At 52.2% G+C, this 18,262-nt stretch overlaps 1 protein-coding gene across 2 annotated transcripts in view; it reads left to right on the top strand.

The window, feature by feature from the left end:
* Positions 1 to 16,466, top strand: part of MRPL2 (mitochondrial ribosomal protein L2) — a 58,937-nt gene extending 42,471 nt beyond the window's left edge. For both annotated transcript variants that reach the window (XM_078647266.1, XM_078647267.1), the window contains exons 5-8: positions 8,541 to 8,656; positions 13,217 to 13,327; positions 14,954 to 15,027; positions 15,247 to 16,466. In XM_078647266.1, the coding sequence (XP_078503392.1) occupies positions 8,541 to 8,656; positions 13,217 to 13,327; positions 14,954 to 15,027; positions 15,247 to 15,459 (514 nt within the window). In that variant the 3' untranslated portion in view covers positions 15,460 to 16,466. The remainder of the gene's footprint in view (positions 1 to 8,540; positions 8,657 to 13,216; positions 13,328 to 14,953; positions 15,028 to 15,246) is intronic.
* Positions 16,467 to 18,262: the final 1,796 nt, after the last annotated feature.

Raw genomic sequence — 18,262 nt, 5'->3', positions numbered from 1 at the left:
ACTTGTCCAACTTTGAGGGAGTCAGGGATGGTTCCTTGTTGAAGTGAGCTGTTGATAATTTTAGTCCAAAGTGGGAGGAGCAAAGGGGTAAAGTCTTTTACCGCGTTAGCAGGAAGGAGGTCCGTGAGGTGATTGGATGGTTTCAAGGTGCTGAGCAGTTTGCCAATTTCTTCTTCAGAGTAGGTGACAAAGGATGACCATGTAGCATTGTTTTTTGGTTCAGTGGGTGCTATGCAGTGAGGTTGCAACCAACCCGGAAACCAACCAACCCAACCATTTGCTGAACATTCTCCCCCCGTGAACACCCTCAACGACTGGAACCCAATCTCCACTGAGGACACCATCCGCCTGATGAATTTCATCCACTCAGGATCCCCCACAGACCCTTGTCCTCATCACATCTTCAACAAAGCAGACTCCGTCATAGCACCGCACCTCCGAGACGTCATCAACTGCTCCTTCAACTCCGCCACCTTCCCGGAAAATTGGAAACACGCTGAACTCACCGCCCTTCTGAAAAAACCCACAGCGGACCCCACCGAACTCAAAAATTACCGCCCCATTTCGCTCCTTCCATTCCCGGCCAAAGTCATCGAGAAAGCCGTCAACAACCAGCTCGCCGCTTTCCTCGAAGCCAACAAATCCCTCGACTCCTCACAATCTGGCTTCCGAGCAAAACACAGCACTGAGACCGCCCTCATCGCAGCAACAGACGACATTCGAACTCTATTGGACAATGGAGACACAGTCGCCCTCATCCTCCTCGACCTCTCGGCAGCATTCGACACAGTCTGCCACAGCACCCTGTTACAACGCCTCAATAACATCGGAATACAAGGAAAAGCACTTGAATGGATCACCTCATTCCTCTCCGGAAGAACCCAGAGAGTCCGCCTCCCACCATTCAAGTCCGAGGCCACTGAAGTCATCTGTGGCGTACCTCAAGGATCCTCACTCAGCCCCACCCTCTTCAACGTTTACATGAGCCCCCTCGCGGCCATCGCCCGCCAACACAACGTCAACATCATCTCTTACGCGGATGACACTCAACTTATCCTTTCTCTCACCAATGACCCCAGCACCGCCAAAACTAACCTACACGAAGGAATGAAAGAAGTTGCCGAATGGATGAAACAAAGCCGTCTGAAACTGAACTCAGACAAAACAGAAGTCCTCATCTTAGGTACATCCCCCTCTGCATGGGACGACTCCTGGTGGCCGGAAGCCCTTGGAAAAGCACCCATCCCGACAGACCACTCACGGAACCTAGGCGTCATCCTGGATTCTTCACTCTCAATGAACAGACAAGTCAGCGCCGTATCCTCATCCTGCTTCAACATTCTTCGCATGCTCAGAAAAACATTTCGCTGGATCCCCACCGAAACAAGGAAAACAGTCACCCATGCTCTAGTCACGAGCCGACTGGACTACGGAAACACCCTCTACGCAGGTACTACCGCTAAACTCCAGAAGAAACTCCAACGAATCCAAAACGCCTCAGCCAGGATCATATTAGACATCCCGCGCAATGAACACATCTCCGGTCACCTGAAAGACCTCCACTGGCTACCCGTCAATAAGAGAATCACTTTCCGACTGCTAACTCACGCACACAAATCACTCTACGACATCGGACCAGAATGCCTCAACTCACGACTGTCCTTCTACACCCCCTCCCGCCAACTACGTTCTTCCAACCAAGCCCTCGCCACTGTACCTCGCATCAACAGGACCACCATGGGAGGCAGATCCTTCTCATACCTGGCTGCTAAAACATGGAACTCACTCCCCGCCTACCTTCGCCTCACCCAGAACCACCTAGCATTCAGAAAACAACTTAAAACGTGGATATTTGACAAATAATCCTCCTCCCCTTTCTAAGCGCCTTGAGACCCTCTGGGTAGGTAGTGCGCAATATAAATTCTCTGACTTGACTTGACTTTAGGTTTGGAGTAGAGGCTTGCGTCAATGAGGAGATCGCTCTTTATGTTGTCAGTTTTTTGGATAAAGAAAGCGGAGAAGTCTTCACAGGAGGGAGCCTCGCGCATATTGCTGAGTGGCTGGGGTTGTTCCTTGGATCGTGTTCTGATTAGCTCAAACAGTTTTCTCGGGCGGTTTTTTGCTCGGTCGAGCTGGAGGCTGAAGAAGTCTGTTTTTGAGTGTTTTATTTTCCTGAAGTAGGCGTTTCTCTTTTTCTTCAGAGCTTTTAGGTGCAGTGCAGAAGGAGATGATCTCCAGGTGCGTTCTGCCATTCGCATGGCACGTCTATCCTCATTGAGACTCCCGTCGTACCATGGATTGGAGATTTTAGTGGAGACTCTTTTTAGTTGCATAGGTGCAGCCTCATTAATTATTGAGGTCATCGCGTTGAGATAGTGGTCAGTCAAGGATTGAACGTCCGTAGTGCCGGTAGGGGGAAGTAGGAGATTGCAGCTGTTAGGGGGTAAAGAGTTTGGGTTGAGTTTTTTCAGGTCTCTTTTCCAGATTTTGGGCTTGGAGGATTGAGCCGGGTTAAATTTGACTTTTTCATTGATGAAGAATGTGACAATATGATGATCTGACCAGTCACAGGGTTGGATAGATTCGAGTTGGATAGAGTCTTCTTTGGAGATGATAAGGTCGAGGATAGAGCCTTTCTCGTGGGTCGGGCTGTTGCATATTTGGGTGAGGTCAAGGGCATTGAGGAAATTTTTAAGACTATTTACCACCGCGTCATTGTGATCGTTCCAGTGGAGGTTGAAGTCACCGAGGTATATTTGGGTGAGCTGCCGTCCGGAATTGATTGAGATCATATCCATGATTTGTTGGGAGAAGGTGGGGTTGTCCCCGGGTGGGTGGTAAATGCCGTGAAGAGAGCATATCGGTTTGCCCTCACTGATAATATCGAGGCAGATGGAGAAGATTCTTCTCTGCAGCTTTTCTTTTAATTTGTTTTGCACGACTAATGCCACTCTGCTGCTAAAGTAACATGGCGCTCTCTTATGTTCTGTCAGCTAGCATCACCTTTATTTTTTTTTCTACGTCATAGGCCTTGTACATACACACTCTAAAGAGTTAGCGCCTTTCATGTTCGACATGCAATTAGGCCTCAATTTTGCTGATCATTTCTGCTTTCTATGTCTATAGTTTATCTACTGAGCTGCTTATTGAAAGTTTAGATAATCTGTTAAAAATTATTTTAAAAATCTTCGAAATGTACATTTTATCAGTGAAGCTTTCTGCCGATGCTTTACCAAAAATGATTTATCCTAGGAGAATCCGCCAGCATGCGTTTTAAACTGCTTCCCCTTCTGACATATTTCCAGCACTCTTCTGAGATATTCAGCTTCAATTCTTTCTGAATGTCACTTTAGCAAATCATTTGTGCTGCTGTGGTTTGTTTCAGTCTTAAAATGACTACGTCTATGTTACTAATACTCATTTTTTCTATAGAGAACTGTTTCTAAGGGGTATCCATACCTGCTGCAATGATTAGCACGTTTTTGACACTCAGTATGTCACCTTGAAGGATGAGAAGGAGTGTGGGCCTCTTTGTATTCAAACTCCTGGCATGCACCTCTCTGTCTGTGTCCTGCTCTCGCTTTAAACAGATGGGTTCCTTACCCTCCTCAGCTGTGCTCCTGTTTTATGCAAGTGTGTGAGACTCTTTGAGAGACGGTGCTGGGAGAGAACACAAACCATAACTGGAATATTAGTTCTCTGGCATCTTGTATTTTCATTCACATACAAACCACCCATCACCCTTAAGAAGAAAAGTATGTATGGATACACAATGTCTATCGCACGAACTTAGCCAAAAGACAAAGAGAAGTATAAAGTCAACAAGTGTTAGGAGAAGTAGCTGGGTTGTGGCACACACACATCAAGATGGTCGCTAACTGAGAGACCTCCGTGAATCGCTTCGGACTCCCAGCACGTGCTGGAGTCCGAAGCCGTCCCATGAGCACCTACTCCACAGATCGTGAGTGGGGAAGGCCAGCGGCACCTTCGAGGGGGTGTGGTGGAGTCTGAGGGCTGGTGAGCGGCGGCAGTAAGGACTGGGCTCCGGACCAAGCCGACATGCCCAAGATGGCAGCCGATGGGCTGGAGCACTGAGGCCAACGTCTGCCATGCCCAAAATGGCAGCCGATAGGCTGGAGCCCTGAGGCCAACGTCCGCCATGCCCAAGATGGCAGCTAATGGGCTGGAGCACTGAGGCCAACGGCCGCCATGCCCAAGATGGCAGCTGATCGGCTGGAGCACTGAGGCCAATGGCCGCCATGCCCAAGATGGCGGCGGATGGGCTGGAGCACTGAGGCCAATGGCCGCCATGCCCAAGATGGCAGCCGATGGGCTGGAGCACTAAAGCAAACGTCCGCCATGCCCAAGATGGCAGCTAATGGGCTGGAGCACTGAGGCCAACGGCCGCCATGCCCAAGATGGCAGCTGATCGGCTGGAGCACTGAGGCCAATGGCCGCCATGCCCAAGATGGCAGCCGATGGGCTGGAGCACTAAAGCAAACGGCCACCATGCCCAAGATGGCGAAGGATGGGCTGGAGCACTGAGGCCAAAGGCCGCCATGCCCAAGATGGCGGCGGATGGGCTGGAGCACTGAGGCCAACCCGGCAGCTGTACCTGGCGGTGGAGGGACCATAGCCCTGCGGCGGCGCAGCTCTCCCGAGCCAGACACTGGAAGGGCAGAGCACCTGCAAACACTGGCACAGAACAAAGCAAGGGTCTCTCTTCTGCTGGGAAGCATTCCCGGCTGTGACTCAAGGCGGCGGCCTGAGGGATTTGTTGAGTGCACTGAAATACTCCACCCCGCTACTGTAGGGTTTAGTCGAGTCAGATGCCATATAGGTTGACTACTGGATTTGCGATACAGTGGAAAAACTGGGACCACTGTTAGGGCGCAACATTTGCAGTGGCTGGCCCTCTGGGCCGTGGTTTAATGATAGTCTAAAGCAGGAGAATAAACTGTGAAAAAAGGCAGAAAGGAATTAGCTCAAAGAATATAAAATTGATGAAAAAGTCAAACAAAAGGGGGCTCTTAAGAAATATCAGGCGTTGGTTAAATTAACAAAAAGGGAACACTATGAAGGCAGGATTGAGGAAACTAAATAAAGCAAGAGAAATGTTCCAAATTGTAAAACAAATCCTAGAAACAATAGCCTGAATAAGAAGTAAGGAACACTCAGCTGAATGATGTGAACAACTGGCTGTTTTTCCCCAATAAAACTCGGGAAATAAAAATTAGTCTGAATGCCACAGACACCTGGTCCTTGTCTTAACATTGCGACCACTACCCCAAAAAATGTATCCTGCTCCTTCCTCTCCTTCAGGTCCCTCTCTATGGCAGACAGTGGGTCCGCTATCATAAACCTTAAGTCCGGCTCACCTTTGTACCCCTCCTCCCACCCCTCCCCCTCTTCTTTTTAGCTCTGGGGTGGATGCCATCATTCTGGTGGTTAATAAACTGCTAAATGATTCCTTGTCAACCGCCTTAATTTTTTCAACTTGGAAACAGGCTAAAATGTTACCTCTTCTCAAAAGATCTACTGCCCCCCTCAATGTCCCATGGAATTATAGGCTCCTCTCTTTGCTGCCAGCGCTGTCCAAAGAATTGGGAAAAATAGTAACTCAGCAGCTGTCGGGCCACTTGGAATCAAATAAGCTCTCACCCCAGCCAGTCTGGCTTTAGGCCGAAGTTTAGTAGAGAGACGGCACTTCTGGAAGTGTCGGAGCTTGTTAGAAATACACTGGGGGCCTCATTTATGAGGCTGTGCGTCACTTTTACGCCGGCGGTGCGTCACTTTTTGTGACGCAGCAGTGGCGTAAAAAAGGCGCCTTGTTGCGCCATATTTACAAAGTGACGCATCTAGGTAGATGCGTCACTTTGTAAACCCCTGCGCCACATTATACCTGCGCCAGGTATAATGTATGCACGGGGGGCGTATTGACGCAAGAAAGGGTCGTAGAAGTGACGCAGTGAAATCTATGAGATTTCACTGCGTCACTTTTAGGACGCCGTTGCGTCAAAATCTTGCGCCTGCCTCACAGCAGGTGTAAGACTGACGCAGGCCCTTTCACGTGGAGCTTGCCCCATGTGAAAGGGAGCATTGCTGTAGTTGCATCACTGTTGTGACACATTCCAGCAATGCGTCACTTTTGCGCTTACAGATACGTCAGAAATACTGACGTATCTGTAACTACTTGCGCCATGATGCGTCATATTGTAAATATGACGCATCATTGGGGTCGCAAAGAGGGCGCAATGAAAAGTGACGCATCGCTGTTTTCTCGCAGCGATGCGTCACTTTTCATAAATGGGGCCCCCCATGCGGGGGAAGGGCTGTACTGATCCTGCCAGACTTAGCAGCAGCCTTTGATATGGTGCCCCGGCCCGGGCTGCTTTCTCACCTATATGATCCAGGGATCGGGTGCGGCACTGAAGTGGCTGAAGTCCTTTCTCGATCTTGGGGGCCAGGAAGATTCAATGCCTCCAAATTCCTCCGGCATAAGAAAAGTCAACTGGAGTTTCTCCGGGCTCAGCCCTTAGCTCTACGGTGTTCAGTATCTATATGGAACCGCTGGCCTCCTTGGGGGAGACTCTTTGGGTCACAGTGATCTTCTATGCTGAGGATTCTCTGCTTTTCTTTTTATTTAACAGAGGTGAAGTTCTTACCCAGATCCCATCAAACCATGTCTGTCTTCAGTTCATCAACGGATGCGCTTGAACCATCTGCAGTACAATGCAGATAAGACTCAGCGTCTCTATTTTGGGCAAAATTTCACCTTGGATTGGCAAATTTATTGGCCTGAGAGAGCTTTCCCTCCAAGTCTGCAAGTTGAGGTGGTCAAAACCTTGGGTGTTAAGGTCCACAAGCAGTTCGCCTTTCAAAAACAAATACATACGGTGGTAGGAACTGGCTTAGGCCTTTTTATACTTTGTTTTCCTTCCAGTCAGGAAAACTGTGATTCTGGCCTTGATGACGGCTAGGCTGGATTATGCAAGTGCGTTCTACTCTGGTTTCCCGCATTACCTAGTTAAAAAACTGCAGGTAATACAAAATTCTGCGGTTCGCTTATTACTGTCTACCGACGAGGGCTCCTTTCCTCACACTTGCAGGCCTTGCATTGGCTCCAAGTGAATAAACAAGTTTTAGAATCTTGTTTAATGTTCAGGGCGCTGCATCACACCGGCCCAAGATGCGTATCTGCTAGGATTCATCGATGCTGCCCAACTGGGAATTTGCGTTCCACTAATACAGGGTTCTCCGATGTCGGTCTTGACGCGCTGGATCCATGCCAGATTTTTAGCATGTCCACATTTAGATAAAGGTACGTATTTTTAAAATCTGGCATGCATCTGTCCCTCCAGGGCCACTATCGGAGAACCCTGCTTGAATAGATACCGGGCTGCAGTCCCCAGGTTCTGCCTTTCTAAAACTGGCGGAGGTTCATTCTCTTACTTTGATCCTTTGGCATTGAATAAACTCCCTCTTGACCTTCGGCAAATTGACTCAGAGTATCAGTTTAAAAAGAATTTAAAGACTTGGCTTCTCTCTCATAAGTAAGCCTGGCATTCTTTCCTCACCTTTTACTGTGGCTGGTGCCGGGACACTCTTCTGAGTAGCTGCGTGCCGTATAAATCCAGGTTCATTCATCCACTTCTCAGTCTTCCGTCGGATGGTGTCCCGGCTACAGGAGTGATCAGAACCGCCAGAGCTGCTGAGCTTGTCTGCAGGACACGCGGGGTGGTGACTGCAATGGCGTGTAGTCTAGGGGTGCTGGGGTTTACACAAGATCCAGTTGCTAGATGTTGTCATCGCATACCGGGTTCTGGGCTTCCTGTTGACATTTCTTGAGCACTTTTTCCTTATTGAGACTCTAGTGTAGAGAGTTCTTTGAAGAAAGATAATGTCCCGGTTCATGACAGCAGAGTACTGAAAGTACGTGTGTAAGAATCATAGGGCTGCAGTGTTACAGGTAAATATCTTACTCAGCACCATTTCTTTGTCTTGATTCTTTGTCGATATTTTAATGACTCGCTCTGCAAGGGTTACCAGCGAGTTGGAAATCTGAATGGGTTCACTGGCAGAAAAAGAATTTAACAATGGATAGTTGTGACGGTGAAAACCCTGAATCCAAACCTTTCTTGGTATCAAGTTACAAAACAGGCCTGGGTTATTGCCCAGAAGGTAAAGACTGCCCATATGAAAGAAACTTGACTGCTGTGGGTGCACAAAGACCTGAGGACCAGTTGTTTGTTCAGAGTAGGAAGGGTGCTGCTCCAAACAGGTCTTCACCACTCTTAGAAAAAAGCATTGCTCTCCAGAATAAAACCAGCAGACAGATATTCACCTCAGATTGTGCTGTGTGTGGCATGGTGTCTTCAGCCAGGAGAATTCCCCTCAAGCCTCTGGTTGGCATTACATTTCTGTGGGTCAGACTTCTCCAGAGCACAGGATACAAAGTACTTTTGGAGCGGTAGGGTTGAAGTGATGCTACTGTCTGGACTCTAGTCCGCGTCTGTCAACACGTGTCTGCTCTCTTCCAGGTCAGCTGACATTGCTCTGGTGGCCGGAGGGAAACGGAAGCGATGGATCATTGCCACGGAGAACATGAAGGAAGGGGACCTCCTCACCACCTCAGGGCAGATTGGGAGGATGGCAGGTGAGCATGGTCTCGGCTTAATGCCAAACTTATGACCCCATAATCCAGACTTGTTTCATTGCACAACCTCTCCAAAACCGTCTGATGCTGCACAAGGGTCCACTCCTTGGGAGGGGTGCCATCTGCACGGACACGTGGACACGTAGCCCGTCTGAAACCCCTTTGCGTATCTCAATCTGGGCAGGTAACTTACTTGACTTTAAGGGGCGAACTGTGCTGGGACTGTGAGGCAGTGTGCTCCCAACCCCCATTTTTACTTCAAGACTTTTCAGTTCCTTGGCCTTCTTTTTGCAGCCTGCCGACATTGCCGGTGGCAGGGAGGTGGCCATCACTAGCCACTGTGATAGCCCGGTTAGGTTAGTCCTTGCCACTGAGCTCTGTACGTAACCTTGTCATATGCTCAAACTGCGCCAAGATTGATCCATTGAGGACTCTCAGGTTGGGCGCCAGTGACAGTATGAAAATACCTCCATATCTGTGGCAAGTTATGTTTATTGGCAAGGGTATTGGAATAATCCCTGGGGGAGCAGCAGAGAGACATTCCCTATTTCTACACCGACCATTCTTAGAGAAAAAGTTCTGTCGAAGGAAAAACATTTTGTGTGGAACCCTGAGAATCAAATTTTAAGATTACTGCAGAAAAACTTTAGCAATAACCACGACTACAGAAGAAATCAGTATTTTTCCTTCAGAAACCCTGTCTGCTCGGCACTCCGAGTTGGCGCGTCATTGTGTGCGACTTGAGGCTCTTTTACCTGCGTTGATTGCACCTGCGCTTGTAGACCTTTAAGGCTTCCACAAAGCATGCCGGTCTGACCTGACCATGACGTTCACTCATTCTGGAAACGAACCATGTGCCAGTTTTAAGGTGTGTTACATACATGTTACTTCTGTACACACAGAGCACAGTGAAAGAATCTTGTGTGTGTATCACCGGTGAAGTTGTTATTGGCGCACCGCGTTTTTTCTGTGCTAATGGCAGATCTTTTTATTCTCCCAGGTTCTTGCATGTTTTTGACTAATGTTCAAGAAGGGTAGTTAACACCTTCGCTGCGGGGCGTATTCACCTGCTGTGCGGGGGGAGCCGTGCGCGGCATCGCCGTGCTTGTGACGAGCTCGGCTCGTCGCGGTGGCGCTGTGTCTCGTCACGGCCACACCCGTTTTGGAACGTTCAGCACAGCGGGGAAATTATCCCCGAGTGCGAGCGTTCCAACAGCCATGACGAGCTCAGCTCGTCATGAGCACAGCTCAACTGTGCCTCATGACGAGCTGAGCTCGTCATGAGCACGGAAAGTGTTAAGCTAACCTAGTGTTTTACTCATTAGTGCCCCAAAGCGGCCAGCGAGATGGTGTCTAAGCCTCAGAGGCTAGACACAGAGGTCTGGGCAGCTGTGCCCATCCTGACCCTCTGAGTTCTCTCTTAATCCAACAAAGAAAGGTATTCAGTTTTTTAATTAAGGGGTCCTTTAGTCCTGCTCCGACCTTAAAGTACGTGCTGTCCAACCGGCTGCCGGGGTGGATGGAAAGCTCCACAGGGTGGCACAGCTGGGAGAGGAAAAATCCTTGCCTTAAGCCTTAGCCAGCAGCTCTCAACCATCTCCCTGTACTGGTTTCCAAAGCGCGTATGTATGTCATACATATGTGTCGACTGGTGCTGCTTATCTGAGAGCAGCACCCTCCTGGATTTGGAAAAGGCGATGAAGCGAGTGAGAGCGGCTTCATGCAACGCTTGAACTATATGTACAACTAGATGAAGGAAAAGTGTGTTTGTCTTAATGTCCGAATTCAGATTATGGTGTTTGAGGGTAGAGCTGGTGACCAGGCAAATCCATTGCTGTGAAGGGGGGAGTTGTCCAGGCCAGTCCATTGCTGTGAAGGGGGAGTTGTCCAGGCCATTGCTGTGAAGGGGGAGTTGTCCAGGCCATTGCTGTGAAGGGGGAGTTGTTCATGCCAGTCCAGCGTGGACGCCACACCAGAGCGCTCGAGGCGTGAGGGTGTGCGCAGAGCGCTCAAGGCCAGGGCCGGACTGGCTACCGGGCAGTTTAGAAAGCTGGGGGCTGATTTCACTGCGGTGGGGGCTGATTTCGTTCATGGAGACCTGCGTGTGCTTTGAAATAATTAATGCAAAACTAATTTCGTTTAGCACACGCAGGTCTCCATGAACGAAATCACCCCCCAGCTCAGCAGCATTCCAAACTGCCCGGTAGCCAGTCCAGCCCTGCTCAAGGCGTGGGGGTGTGCGCAGAGCGCTCGAGGCGTGGGGGTGTGCGCAGAGTTCTCGAGGCGTGGGGGTGTCTGCAGAGCTCGAGGCGTGAGGGTGTGTGCAGAGAGCTCGAGGTGTGGGGGTGTGCGCAGAGAGCTCGAAGTGTGGGGGTGTGCGCAGAGAGCTCGAAGTGTGGGGGTGTGCGCAGAGAGCTCGAGGCGTGGGGGTGTGCGCAGAGAGCTTAAGGGTATGCGCAGAGCGCTCGAGGCGTGAGGGTGTGCGCAGAGCGCTCGAGGCATGGGGGTGTGCAGAGAGCTCGAGGCGTGAGGGTGTGCGCAGAGCGCTTGAGGCATGAGGGTGTGCGCAGAGCGCTCGAGGCATGGGGATGTGGAGAGAGCCCGAGGAGTGGGTGTGTGCGCAGAGAGCTTGAGGGTATGCGCAGACCTTGCGTGGCGTGAGGGTATGCGCAGAGCGATCGAGATGTGAGGGTGTGCGCAGAGAGCTCAAAGCGTGGGGGTGTACGCAGAGACCTCAAAGCGTGGGAGTGTCTGCAGAGCTCAAAGCGTGGGGGTGTGCGTAGAGCTCGAGGCGTGAGGGTGTGCACAGAGCTCGAGGCATGAGGGTGTGCACAGAGCTCGAGGCGTGAGGGTGTGCGCAGAGCTCGAGGCGTGAGGGTGTGCGCAGAGAGCTCGAAGTGTGGGGGTGTGCACAGAGAGCTCGAGGCGTGGGGGTGTGCGCAGAGAGCTTAAGGGTATGCGCAGAGCGCTCGAGGCGTGAGGGTGTGCGCAGAGCGCTTGAGGCATGAGGGTGTGCGCAGAGCGCTCGAGGCATGGGGGTGTGCAGAGAGCTCAAGGCATGGGGGTGTGCAGAGAGCTCGAGGCATGGGGATGTGGAGAGAGCCCGAGGAGTGGGTGTGTGCGCAGAGAGCTTGAGGGTATGCGCAGACCTTGCGTGGCGTGAGGGTATGCGCAGAGCGATCGAGATGTGAGGGTGTGCGCAGAGAGCTCAAAGCGTGGGGGTGTACGCAGAGACCTCAAAGCGTGGGAGTGTCTGCAGAGCTCAAAGCGTGGGGGTGTGCGTAGAGCTCGAGGCGTGAGGGTGTGCACAGAGCTCGAGGCATGAGGGTGTGCACAGAGCTCGAGGCGTGAGGGTGTGCGCAGAGCTCGAGGCGTGAGGGTGTGCGCAGAGCTCGAGGCGTGAGGGTGTGCGCAGAGCTTGAGGCGTGAGGGTGTGCGCAGAGCTTGAGGCGTGAGGGTGTGCACAGAGCTTGAGGCGTGAGGGTGTGCGCAGAGCTCGAGGCGTGAGGGTGTGCGCAGAGCTCGAGGCGTGAGGGTGTGTGCAGAGAGCTCGAGGCGTGGGGGTGTGCGTAGAGAGCTCGAAACGTGGGGGTGTGCGCAGAGAGCTTGAAGTGTGGGGGTGTGCGCAGAGCTCGAAGCGTGGGGGTGAGCGCAGAGCGCTCGAGGGTATGCGCAGAGCGCTCGAGGCATGAGGGTGTGCGTGGAGAGCTCGAGAGTGTGCGCAGAGAGCTCGAGGGTGTGCGCAGAGAGCTCGAGGGTGTGCGCAGAGAGCTCGAGGGTATGCGCAGAGCGCTCGAGGCATGAGGGTGTGCGCGGAGAGCGAGGCGTGAGAGTGTTCGCAGAGAGCTCGAGAGTGTTCGCAGAGAGCTCGAGGGTGTTCGCAGAGAGCTCGAGGGTGTTCGCAGAGAGCTCGAGGGTGTGCGCGGAGAGCTCGAGGGTGTGCGTGGAGAGCGAGGCGTGAGGTTGTGCGCGGAGAGCGAGGCGTGAGGGTGTGCACGGAGAGCGAGGCGTGAGGGTGTGCGCGGAGAGCGAGGCGTGAGGGTGTGCGCAGAGAGCTCGAGGGTGTGCGCAGAGAGCTCGAGGGTGTGCGCAGAGAGCTCGAGGGTGTGCGCAGAGAGCTCGAGGGTGTGCGCAGAGAGCTCGAGGGTGTGCGCAGAGAGCTCGAGAGTGTGCGCAGAGAGCTCGAGAGTGTGCGCAGAGAGCTCGAAGGTGTGCTTGGAGAGCGACACGTGAGGGTGTGCGCGGAGAGCGAGGCGTGAGGGTGTGCGCGGAGAGCGACACGTGAGGGTGTGCGCGGAGAGCGAGGCGTGAGGGTGTGCGCGGAGAGCGAGGCGTGAGGGTGTGCGCGGAGAGCTCGAGGGTGTGCGCAGAGAGCCCGAGTGTCTGCGCGGAGAGCTCGAGGGTGTGCGCGGAGAGTTAGGCGTGAGGGTGTGCGCAGAGAGCTCGAGGGGTGAGGGTGTGTGTAGAGGAAGTTCCTGGGCAGAGGTCTTCACTTTAGAAAACCAATAGTAGGGAAAGAGCAGTTTGCTCACGGCTGATTCTCTAACCCTTTCTTTGCAGTGTCCGCCAATGAAGGAGATTCTCATCCCCTTGGAGCTCTGCCCATTGGCACCTTAATCAACAATCTGGAGCTGGCACCTGGCAAAGGTGCCCAGTACATCCGAGCAGCAGGTACGGGGGGGGCATTGATCCCACACAGGAGGGAGGGCCTTGAGGCATGCTGGCAGGTACAAGGGGAGCACTGGTCCGACAGAGGTGAAAGGGCCTTGGAGGGCATGCTGGCAGGTACAGGGGGGAGCATAGGTCCCACAGAGGTGGAAGGGCCTTGGAGGGTACGCTGGTGGGTACACGGGGAGCATTGATCCCACACAGGAGGGAGGGCCTTGGAGGGCACGCTGGCAGGTACACGGGGAGCATTGATCCCACACAGGAGGGAGGGCCTTGGAGGGCACGCTGGCAGGTACACGGGGAGCATTGATCCCACACAGGAGGGAGGGCCTTGGAGGGCACGCTGGCGGGTACACGGGGAGCATTGATCCCACGCAGGAGGAAGGGCCTTGGAGGGCACGCTGGCGGGTACACGGGGAGCATTGATCCCTCGCAGGAGGAAGGGCCTTGGAGGGCACGCTGGCGGGTACACGGGGAGCATTGATCCCACGCAGGAGGAAGGGCCTTGGAGGGCACGCTGGCGGGTACACGGGGAGATAATACAGATTGGGGCTTGGCGCACAGCACACGGGGAGCACTGGTCTGACACAGGAGGAAGGGCCCTGGAGGGCACGCTAGCAGGTACACGGGAAGCACTGATCCCACACAGGAGGAAGGGCCTTGGAGGGCACGCGGGCAGGTACACGGGGAGCACTGGTCCCACAGAGGTGAAAGGGCCTTGGCGGGCACGCTGGCAGGTACACTGGGAGCACTGGTCCGACACAGGAGGAAGGGCCTTGGAGGGCACGCTGGCAGGTACACGGGGTGCACTGGTCCGACACAGGAGGAAGGGCCTTGGAGGGCACGCTGCCAGGTACACAGGGAGCACTGGTCCGACACAGGAGGAAGGGCCTTGGAGGGCACGCTGGCAGGTACACGGGGAGCACTGGTCTGACACAGGAGGAAGGGCCTTGGAGGGCATGCTGGCAGGTACACGGGGAGCACTGGTCTGACACAGGAGGAAGGGCCTTGGAGGGCATGCTGGCAGGTACACGGGGAGCACTAGTCTGACACAGGAGGAAGGGCACTGGAGAGCACGCTGGCAGGTACACGGGGAGCACTGGTCTGACACAGGAGGACGGGCCTTGGAGGGCACGCGGGCAGGTACACGGGGAGCACTAGTCTGACACAGGAGGAAGGGCACTGGAGAGCACGCTGGCAGGTACACGGGGAGCACTGGTCTGACACAGGAGGACGGGCCTTGGAGGGCACGCTGGCAGGTACACGGGGAGCACTAGTCTGACACAGGAGGAAGGGCACTGGAGAGCACGCTGGCAGGTACACGGGGAGCACTGGTCTGGCACAGGAGGAAGGGCCTTGGGAGGTGAACTAGAAACTCTTCAATCTTAAAACAACGCATGCGAAAGGTTCCCTCCTCCCATTGAGTCGTTCTTGTATTTGAGCGATTCCTGGCTTTTACTTTGCTGTGTTTGTGGCTGGAGTGAATACCATGACTCTGGTCTGGTAGGTTTAGTGCCTTAAAGTGGCAGTTCCGTGCTCTATAAAACGCGGTGTCACCCCTGTGTCCCTTGTCAGTATTATATGGCTGTAGCTCACCAGCTGAAGTATTTGACCCGTTCTGTTTTGCAGGGACATGTGGCATTCTATTGAGGAAGGTGAATGGAACTGCCATTGTGCAGCTACCGTCTAAACGACAGGTCCAGGTAAGAGAGGAGACTGGCAGGCATTGGAGACTGGCTCGTGCTATCCTCATTTAATTGAAGATACGTCTTTATTCCATATGCCAAGTATTGTCGGACAGAATGCTGGGGCAATCAGCCCTCACTATGCATCCCTTGTGAATTCTGTCTCAAACATCTGTGTTTACTCTGCACATTAGTGGGTCACCCCATCAATGACACATTTCATCTTATCCTCTGCAGGTTCTGGAGACTTGCATGGCCACCGTTGGAAGGGTCTCTAACATTGACCACAATAAGCGAATTATTGGAAAGGCAGGAAGGAACCGGTGGCTGGGAAAGCGCCCATCAAGCGGACTATGGCAAAGAAAAGGCGGATGGGCAGGACGCAAGATCAGGCCATTGCCGCCAATGAAGAGTTATGTCAACTTGCCCTCAGTCTCAGCCAAAGCCTGAGGGCTCACTCGGCTCCTGTCTGTACATTCTGCCGTCTGTCTGTCACATCAGCCTTTAAACTTGGCTTCTCCGTGTCCACCTCATTTACCAGAATGCATGATGCTTTCATCCGCTACCTTCAAAATAACGACTCTCCAAAGTTCACCCGTGCGTCCCAGAGTGCAGCATTTACGAGCTAACACGCACTGTTGGTTTTGTATGAAAGGTCTCTCTTCACTGCTTTCAGCGGAGCGTCCTCCGTGTCACTCGTTTATCCGTGGTGGCCTCTTAGGTGGACAAAAACAAACTGTGGTACTCCAACTCACTGTGGATGAGACGTGGGATCAGCTGCTAGCGCTTGATTTCCATGTGATGTCTGGATAAGATCACAGCCCTGTGTGTGGAATGTTCCCTAACATCCCAGGGGACTCTGCTGTAGCCCCCTATGAAGGCAGTACTTGGACTGTCCTTTTCCACACCCTTGAACTTTTCTGGAAGTTCATCTACTGGAGGCTTTAAATGAACAATCCTGGCACAGCCTGGTGTATTCCCGCTCTTGAAAGTCTTTGTATCAATTTGTGGCTCTAACCCATGACCTGGTATCAGTGGGATGTCAGGAGCGATGACCGAAGGATCTTCTCTGGACTTTCAGACCATCTACCTGCCGGCGTGGCTAAAAATATGAAAGAAAATATTCTGTGTGATGAGTGGGAGTCAATAAACACATCCTGTGATGATCTATATATTGCACACAATCAGAATTTATTTTCTAGGTGATTCACCTCAAATTTATACTCATGCACTGCCTTTAGATTGTGTCATTATACTAAGATTCCTTCAACTCATTGACGATAACTGTTCAATCTGGTTTAGAGGTTACATTTCGACTAATATGCTTTCGTACTGGAGTGCACACCCTCGACATACGGAGTCGATGGGGTATGTAGGTGGTTCAGTGGATGTTTCATATAGGCCTTGACTGGAACAATGGCAGCTGAATAATAAATATGTTCTTCATTCAGAACAAATGTGTTATGTTATGTTAAAAATCATTTCTAAAGCGCACGTTCACCAAACGGTTTCTTGGCGCTGTGGGCAGGAACGGTCGTCGCACCAGACAGTGGGTGAGTATCAGTTGTAGACATGGGAAAAGAACCAAGTTTTAAGTGACTTCCTAAATTGAGTGTAGGATTCTACCATGCATAAGTGGGGAGGGAGGGTGTTCCAAAATTGGGGCGCCAGGACTGTGTATCTGAGGCCACCGTGTTTCTTCCATTTGAAGGAGTGGGAGACCAGCAAGTTCTTTTTGGTGGAACGTAGATCACGATAGGGAAGATACCGCTGAGTGTTTAAAGCGATAAAAGCAGGGCCGCGTCCTGACAGGGCCTTATGTATAGTGCAGCCCAGCTTGAACAGGCAGCGTTGAGGAATAGGGAGCCAGTTGAGGCTTTTTAGCAGTGGCTTCACATGGGAGTGCTTAGGCTGTCCCAGAATGAGTCTAGCTGCTTGATTCTGGACCCGTTGTAAGCGATGTGCCTGGTACGCAGGAATGCCTACGTACAAGGAATTGGCGTAATCAATACGCGAGATGACCAGGGCGAGAACCACTTGGGTCAAGGCTTCGGTGGAAAGGAATCTGCTGATTTTCCGGATTCTGCGCAGATGGAAAAAGCATGCTGAGACCACCGAGCTAACTTGGACCTTCATGGCTGATCATAATTCCCAGACTCTTTAATGACGAGGCCGGAGCTGGGGAGCTCCCCAGAGATGAGGGCCAGAAGCTGGAATTCCACGGGTTGGCTGCTCCGCCGGTGAGAATCAACTCTGTTTTATCTGGATTTAGTTTAAGTTGGTTAGCATTCATCCAGTTGCTATTGAAGTTCATTATAGATTGAAAGTTGGTGATGGATGAAGTTGATGGATCGATGTTAAAGATCAGCTGTAGGTCATCAGCGTAATTAAACACCACAACCTTTCTCTTACGCAAGGCAAGGATCAGGGGGAGGATGTACAGGTTGAAAAGAAGGGGTGACAGAGAGGATCCCTGAGGGACCCCGCAGGTCAGTTTTAATTGTTCTGTCTTGAAGTTGGCGAGGCGGACGGATTGGGAGCGGTTACTAAGGAAAGAGGTGATCCATTTCAGTGGTAAACCCTGTAGCCCAGCGCTGCCGACACGGTCGCCCAAAAGCTGATGGTCGACCGTGTCGAAAGCGGCCGACAGGTCAAGGATCACCAGGGCCTGGGTGGTACCCTGGTCTGCTCCCTTTCTTAATTTGTCCAAAACTGCCAGGACAACATTTTCCGTGGAATGTTCTGGTCTGAAGCCAGCTTGATGAAGGTCCAAGTAGGGGGTCCGTTCTACAAAGGAGCCGAGGTTGTAGGTGAAATTGGCTTCCATGACCTTGCTCAAATAGGGTAGCAAAGAAATGGGGCGGCAGTTGCCAGGTACCTGCGGGTCTAAGCTAGGTTTCTTAAGGATAGGAACAACCTCAGCCATCTTGAATAGGTCCGGAACAATCCCTTGGGCGAGAGAGTTGTTGATGAGCGATAGGGGAGGATCTGGGCGGCGTAAGACCACTTCCTGAAGGATGTAGGAGGACAGCTGTCCAGAGGGGAGTCAAAGCCAACTTTCTTAAGGAGGCCAAAGAAGGTGTCTTTAGTGACAGGAGGAAAGTGCTCCAAGGAGGCGATGTTTCAGTCACAGCATAAATAAGGCAGGGGGTCTGTAGGTTTAGAGATGCTTGCCTTAATAGTAGCTATTTTTCAATAAAAAAAATTGAGTGAGTCGCACATAGATTGAGAGGGAGTGGGTTTCGCAATGGCT

This window comes from Lissotriton helveticus, chromosome 6 (genome assembly GCF_964261635.1).
Source record: "Lissotriton helveticus chromosome 6, aLisHel1.1, whole genome shotgun sequence".
Lineage (NCBI taxonomy): Eukaryota > Metazoa > Chordata > Amphibia > Caudata > Salamandridae > Lissotriton > Lissotriton helveticus.
This window is presented reverse-complemented; position numbering and strand designations above follow the sequence as displayed.